Source organism: Microtus oregoni, unplaced genomic scaffold (assembly GCF_018167655.1).
Source record: "Microtus oregoni isolate MIOR12 unplaced genomic scaffold, Mior012 000041F_ref0000270, whole genome shotgun sequence".
Classification (NCBI taxonomy): Eukaryota; Metazoa; Chordata; class Mammalia; order Rodentia; family Cricetidae; genus Microtus; species Microtus oregoni.
This window is the reverse complement of record NW_024543208.1, coordinates 17,114,649-17,121,902: the sequence shown is the minus strand read 5'-3', so window position 1 is coordinate 17,121,902 and position 7,254 is coordinate 17,114,649. Positions and strand designations below refer to the sequence as shown.

General features: G+C 41.7%; 1 protein-coding gene across 1 annotated transcript; it reads right to left on the bottom strand.

Annotated features, from left to right (window-relative positions):
- Positions 1-1,092: 1,092 nt before the first annotated feature.
- On the bottom strand, positions 1,093-5,959 carry LOC121433849 (major urinary protein 4-like). The gene is made up of 7 exons (XM_041632505.1): positions 5,855-5,959; positions 5,420-5,556; positions 4,519-4,592; positions 3,184-3,294; positions 2,727-2,828; positions 2,523-2,568; positions 1,093-1,341 (listed from the first exon to the last, which is right to left on the bottom strand). The coding sequence occupies exons 1-6, from the start codon at positions 5,957-5,959 to the stop codon at positions 2,531-2,533; spliced, it is 567 nt and encodes a 188-aa protein (XP_041488439.1). The 3' UTR covers positions 1,093-1,341; positions 2,523-2,530.
- Positions 5,960-7,254: the final 1,295 nt, after the last annotated feature.

The following is a 7,254-nucleotide window of genomic DNA, read 5'->3' as shown; positions in this document are numbered from 1 at the left end:
ACTTGTCTTCTTGTTCTATCCCCAGGTAAGGGTGGGGAGCTGTTCACAAAATCACTCCGCCTCAGCCTTTGTTCCTCTGTGGGGTGCACCCTCCTCTGTCATCCCTTCAGGCCCTTGTGACAATTGTCCCCAATCCTGCATGCTTGGTTGCTCTGTGTCTGAGATTTATGATTTCTTCCTTGCTTTGAATACTTTTACTATTTCATGACTCATTTCCACGAAGTGGTGGAAGCAGCAGTTTCAGGGTGAACTCAAGCTGCCATCCAGGCCTGGGTTGTAGTCACTTGCCTCACAGTGGCATTGCCAAGCCATTTCCTGTGATTGACAGAGTCCTGGATTAGAGCTGTTATTTATTTTTCTAAGTATTCTCAAGGACATCGTAGGTTGTGTACAGATTTTTTTGTCTCTTAAATGCCAAGATTAGAAATGAAAAGTTGGACCTGGCATTATATGGATGTAGTTGCAGACACTTAGGATGCTATGGCCAGAGAATGACTTGGACCCAGGAATTTCAGGCCAACCTAGGAAACAGTAAGAGTCCGTCATGGCGTGGGATGGAAGGAGTGGGGGGGGGGTGTCCAACATAATTGGTTGACTTTCTCAATACTGTTTTGCCATATTTTAGCAAAGTACACCAAGAACTTGAATCAGGAGTCATGAGCTTAAATCTTGATCAGGGGTCAGAGCATGCTATGGGGAGGTAAATGACCTTTTTTTCTTTAGTCTTTGTGCCTCTAGTGACCAAACCATTCTCTTTTCCAGAGAGCTTGTCTTGAACAATGCTGAGAAGGTGTAACCTCAGGAGCATGTGTCTCTTCATGCTCTGTTGAAAAAAGAGATGCTATGGATGGAGGAAGTGTGCTCCAAATCTGTGTTCCTATTCTCCTTAAAAGGTCACTAAAATGGTGAACCAACGAACAGGCAGCATTCACTGTGGCTTGAGATTGTTGAAGAGGAGGTAAAATCCTGAAACCCAGGTTAGATTCTGGGACATGAGGAAGGATCTTGTGTATAGGACCCAGCAAGTCCCGTCATTCACTCACTGTCAGTCCTACATTTTCTTGGACACAGAGACATATATGAAACTGCAAGTGTTTTCATTTATTGGACAGGGAAAGGAAAACATTCATGGAGTTGTCATGGGTGTGGCAAAGAGAAACTTAAAGGAAAACCTTTGATTCTAGATGAGTTGTCCTAGGTAATCAGGGAAGATTCTGGGGATGCAGGGATTACACTTTCTGGAGGACAGCGATGGAAATCAGATCACAGAATTTGTCACAGGCTGGTGTGTGCACAGGAAGGGATGATGCTGGAGTCCAGGCGAGGAGTCCCCATTCAACACTGAGTAAGCCAGGAAGAAAGAATACAGAAACTCATTAAGCATTGTTTGAGGTGACTTCAGGACACAGAGCCATTCTATTACATAGAGCAAAGGATGAAGAAACAGACATTTCCCTGCCATCTAACTGATGTTCCTTACCAGAATACTGGGCTGAATGGCATAGAATAAATAACTTTTTCCTTATTGACGACATATGAAAAATAAAAGAAAGTAATGAAAGATATGAGGCTTGTTCCCACTATTTTTGGCATAAGAAACTCTTTTGTGGGATATTTGTACAGTATGTGAACATGTGTCACTGTGATTGGCTTAATAAAGAGATAAATGGCCAATCACAAGGCAGGAGCTTTAGGTGGAACTTCCAGGGAAAGAGAGAGAGAGAGAAAGAGAAAGAGAGAGAGAGAACTCTGGGAAGAAAAAGGAGTGGAGTCACCAGGAGCTGCAAGATGGAAGAGAGGTAAAACTGCATGAATGTAGATTAATAGGAATGGGTTAATTTAAGTTATAAGAGCTAGTTAGAAACAAGCCTAGGCTATAGGTCAAATTTCTATCATTAATAATAAGTCTCTGTGTTATTATTTGGGAGCTGGCTGGTGGAACAGAGAAATGATTCATCATAAAATTCTGAATAATTTTCAGTAAAGTGAAAAATAATGATAAAAGCCTTGGCTACTTTTCAAAGACTTTCACACATTATCAGAGTGAAGTCTTTGACTAAACAGGAAAGAGGAGAGCAAGATGAGAGAACTCAGCTTGCTCTCCAGATTGGAGGAGAAGTGCAGATTTGGCAGGTCCATCCCCAGGTAAGAAGTCAAGGCTGTACAGGGTTCAAAGGAGATGTTATTATAAGGAATGGGAGGGAAGTAGACCACACACACTGATAAGCGTCTATACTCACATGACATTTAATGCATTGCTGAGCCATTTTCACACAACTGCACAAGGTATGCATATATACGGTATGCATCTTTGTTTTCTTGTTTAATTGCTTGGGTCACTCATTTAAAGTCATGGTAAGACTAAATCACACACCCAGATAATTTGAAGCCAAACTTCAAGCTATCCTCAAAGGTGCCTTATTAAATTATTTTTATTGTTATTTTGGGGCACAATACTAATGCTTTTGGAAGGTCCTCATTCCTGCCTACCCTGTCTTCACTCTCACCTGAATATTACCCACCTGGAGGCTCAGGCCTCTCCTCCATTTCGGGCCTGGAGACAGCGATCTGCAGGGTGAGAACAGAACACATTCAGGTATCAGGTACCACTTTATTTCCCCAAGAGAAACTAGATGCTTCTTCAGCTGCAATATCTGGTTGGCAATCCCTTGGGTTTATCATGATATAAAATTCAGGCAGAGAAAAATAAATGAGTCTTGACTTACCAACCCCAGTTAGGTCCAATATATTTTCCTCAATAATTCCATGCTTCTTGCATAGATCCACAAACTTTTCCTTGATGTTTGAACTCAACTCTGGTTTACGGCCTGTGAAAAATAACAGTGACAGTAGTGATTGCATTTTATGTGTTGACCACATTCACTGAGCTGAATGATGGGGCAGCTCCTCCAGAAGGATGAGAAAGAGATCAACAGCATGATTGGCAGTCATGAATATGACCTGTCCTGAATTTGACATCCATAGAATATCTTTCCAGCACACTGAGAGATTTCAGAGTCCTCCCACCACTGAGCCTGAGGGCTGACAGAGGTAAGCATCTTTCTTCAGAATATAAGAAAGAGGCAGTTCAGGGTCAGGCTGGAAAGACCATGTTAGAGTTAGGATTTCTTTCTTCTCTTTTTTTCCCACCCCAAGATCAGTGTCTGTGTGAAAATACTCTACCATAGAGTTCCATCATCTGGAACGTTTCCCCATTGTTGATATTTCTGAGATGAAATATAATATAACCATCATAGTCTGTAGCAAGTACATTAAAGATGTTGTCTCCATCATCTGTGGAAGAAATGGAACACAGCTCAGAAATTCTTTGTTCCACAGGAAATAATGAAAACCTTTTACTTGTTCTACCCCACATAGAAAAGAGTTAAAATGCATATTCTAAAAGGGATGGCCGGAAATGTCTGGTGCTTTCCATCTGTTGCTCTTCGGACTTCATGAAGTTGATATGGGATGTCCTTCTGAATATGTATTGCTTTTATTATTGATGAATAAAGCTTTTTGGACCAATGACTTAGCAGAGTAAAGCCAGGCCGGAAATCAGAACAGAAATAGAGAGAGAGATTAGGCAGAGTCAAGGAGATGCCATGTAGCTGCTGAGGGAGACAGATTCCAGCTAGAACCTTACCCAGTAAGACACAGCCTCATGACAATACACAGATAAAGAAAAATGGGCTGATTCAAGATGGAAGAGTTAGCTAAAAATATGCCTGAGTCATTGGCCAAACAGTGTTGTAATTAATGTAGTTTCTGTGTGATTATTCGGGTCTGAGCGGCCCGGAAACGAATGATCAGCTCCGACTACATGAAGTATCTTTAGGAGAAGGGACAATGGTAGATTGACCTCCCCTGAACAGTTAGCAACAAGCAACTCAGCTTCTTTTTCCCTCTCTGAGGCCTGGCTTCTTCTCTCCACAGCTTCTAGTGACATACCTGCTGCCACATTCTTAGCAACGCGCACTGGTGGCAACTGTTGGCGCAGAATGAGATGACAGGAGACAAGGAGCCGTCTTACCGTACTTGTTCCACCTACCTGTAGCTGGGATGCGAGCTATTAGATGGCCCCTGTTGCATTAGCTAAACAAACAATGATCAGGAGCAGCTGGGATTCTAAAGAGGGTTGTGGGTGTGGTTTAGTAATAGAGAGTTTGCCTAGTATGTACAAGGCCTTGAGTTAAAGCCCCAGCCATGTACATGTGTGTCTCTCTCTCACACACACACACACATATACACACATACACACACATATACACACACATACACACACATACACACACACATACACACACATACACACACATATACACACACACACACACATATACACACACATACACACATATACACACACATACACACACATATACACACACATACACACATATACACACACATACACACACATATACACGCACACACATATATACACACACACGAATAAGATACTAGAGTTTACTAAATTCCTTATGGATAGATATATAGATTTTTTTATGTACTCACATTTGACATAATATTCACCATCCTTTTCTGTTTTGTCAGAAACTAAATACAGCTCGGTGCACTCCCCATTTATCCTGCAAAACAGAGTAAGCTGGTGCTTAAGGAAACTGATATGGCTGGCTTCCTCTGTCTCTGCTCTATCCCTATCTCCAGTTTCTGATTCCAGTTAACTTTTGAATATTATTGTAAAATTAACAAAAGGCCTTCATTGTGTTATTGTACTTATATTTGATACTTTAGTAATCACATATTTGCCTAGTATTTAAATAATGACAATCACTTTGCATCACTGTTCCAACTCTGATGGCTTCCCAGCATCACTGTCCGTTGTGCAGATTGCCAGCCAGATGTCCTCATCTGCATCCATGTGGCAAGTGTTTCGCGATGAGTCCCCACCCAAATCTGCAGGGGAGAAGTTATTCCCTTTTCTGCAGGAAAATTGGAGTTGAAAGGGTGGATTTTCTCAGCTAACAACTAGTGAGAAAAATTTAATTCACTGTCATATACTTTATAGCTGTGCTATACGTCTCAGTAAGTATGGTTTCAGAAATGTCTCTGATCTTTACTCATTCCATTCCCAGTGAATTTATTCCTATCTTGTCTCTGACTTTCGAAAAAAAAAAACCTGGTTATGAAATCTTGATTTAGTGTCGGGTGGAAGACTCTAGTACTGGACACAGGCTCATTGTGTGTACATACTGTGAAAAGCGTAGTTCTATATGTGTGCACATGGACGCTGTGAGGGTATGTTTTTCTCCTTGTGTGTGTATGTGTGTGAGTGTGTGTATATATATGTATATGTATGTATACTATATGTGTGTGTTTGTGTGTGTGTATGTGTACAGGCTTGAGACATGGGAGGCTTCCGTTTTCTCTTTCTCAGCTAAAACACCACACTTACACAGTATGGAAATGAAAAGCTAAGGAAGAATTCTTGAAGACATGGATGTGCTCCACGAAGATTCTCATGCTGCCATGTTCTTCTATTATTTCTCTTTTGTCAGAGGCCAAGCCAACAGAATACCATACTCCCTCAATCTGCAAAAGATAAGCAAATTGTTAAGGGAGGAAGGGCAGGAACACCTCGTGGACATGTTTCTACTGGAACTCTGGCCTATGGGCCAGGACATGAGCACACACATCAGTTGGCACAATTGTTCACATCCTGTGTCTGTCTCCTAGTGGGAGTGAAGGACCCCAAGCATTCTTAGACGTAGTCTAACTTCACCGTCTGAAGCCACTCATTTGTTTGCTTGGTTGAGGAACTGCGCCCCTCCCCTCAAAGGACCACAAAGCATCCTCTGGGTCAAAAAGTCACTATTCCCCATGAACCTACCTTTTCTGGAGTAAAGCTCTTTCTGATGGCACCAGTTTGTCCTTCTGTGTGGACACAGACTAGAGTCAGCTCCAAACCCAGCAGCAGCAGCAGCAGCAGCTTCATTTTGGTAGGAAATAAAATTGTCTCTCTGTCAGAACTGAGTCTTTCCCGATGGTGGCTGCACTTCACTTCCCAGCTCCTTTGTTCTTATACAGTTTCTGAGTTCAATGGGGTTGTTTTTTTAAACTATGGATCTCCTCCACCTTCCCTCAGCCCCTGTGGAATGTTTTCTCTTTTGTTGATGTGAAGCCAAGGATTGCTCCTGCCCTTTTCAAAATTGGCAGTCTCATCTCCTATGGATTGATTTAGTAACCTTAGATTTCTCAAAACATATTCTCAAGAAAAATAGTGGGTGCTCGAGAGAGCTGCCGTTGCTACCTGCTGCCGGATGGAACTCCGAATCTGGCTTGGAGTGTGTGGGGGCGGGGGGGGGCTGAACTGAGAGGTCGAGTGTGTAGAGATCTTTGCTCTAAGACTCGAATGGAGTGTGGAGTAGATGCATTGGTTGTTTTTGAAAATGTATTTATTTTATGTCTATGAATATTTTTTTTGTGTGTGTGTCTGTGTACTACTGCATGTCTGGTGCCTGGTGCCACATGGGAACTCATAACTGACTACAACTTCAGTTAAAGGGGATCCCACACCCTCTTTTGGCCTCTATGGCCTCCTGCGCACATGTGATACATATAAACTCATGCAAGCACATACACATAAAAAAATAAATCTTTTAAAAAATTTTAAAGATTGTCAGGAAAGGTCTTCCTGAGGCTAACTTGACTGCCCCCATGGTCCCCTCAATCTTTGTCCAGAGGACATTGACATCGGAATCTGAACTGCTAAGCTGATAGCCAAGTTGCATCAGCTGTTTTTACCTTAGAGACCTTTGGACATCAATAGACTGGACATAATCCTATCATTAAGGAAAAACAGTTTTTTTTCAAAGTCATATTTGCTGTTGGTGTTTCAAGCAGAAATTATGCCAAGAGTCTGCCTCCAATGACACATAGTTATAACAGAAACTTATTTTGTATTAGTACAAATTTCATTTACTGGAACTAGAAATAAAATCTTGTTTGATGTGCAGATATAAAGAACACAGGAAAGAGACAGGTGTTTAAGCTTTATTTTATGTCAGCCTTGCGCCAGCTCTGTCTGGTGTGTAGCATTTTATTCACTTTACCATAGTATGAATAAGACCCAGAAAGCTTAAGTATAAGGTCCTTCAGCCTGTCAATGGAAGAACTTAGAGTTAAACCCAGGAGCCCCCTGTTCTTATTAACGCCACTACACAGGTCAGTGTGTTTTTAACATGAAGGAAGGATGGTTAACTAGAGAAAGAGGAATAAAGAGTGCGGTAG

Coding starts and splice junctions, on each gene's coding strand:
- LOC121433849 (XM_041632505.1), bottom strand. CDS start 5,959: ATGAAGCTGCTGCTGCTGCTGCTGCTGGGTTTGGAGCTGACTCTAGTC. Junction 5,557..5,854: donor AGAGCTTTACTCCAGAAAAG/GTAGGTTCATGG, acceptor TATCTTTTGCAG/ATTGAGGGAGTATGGTATTC. Junction 3,295..4,518: donor TGGTGAATATTATGTCAAAT/GTGAGTACATAA, acceptor TTTCTTCCACAG/ATGATGGAGACAACATCTTT.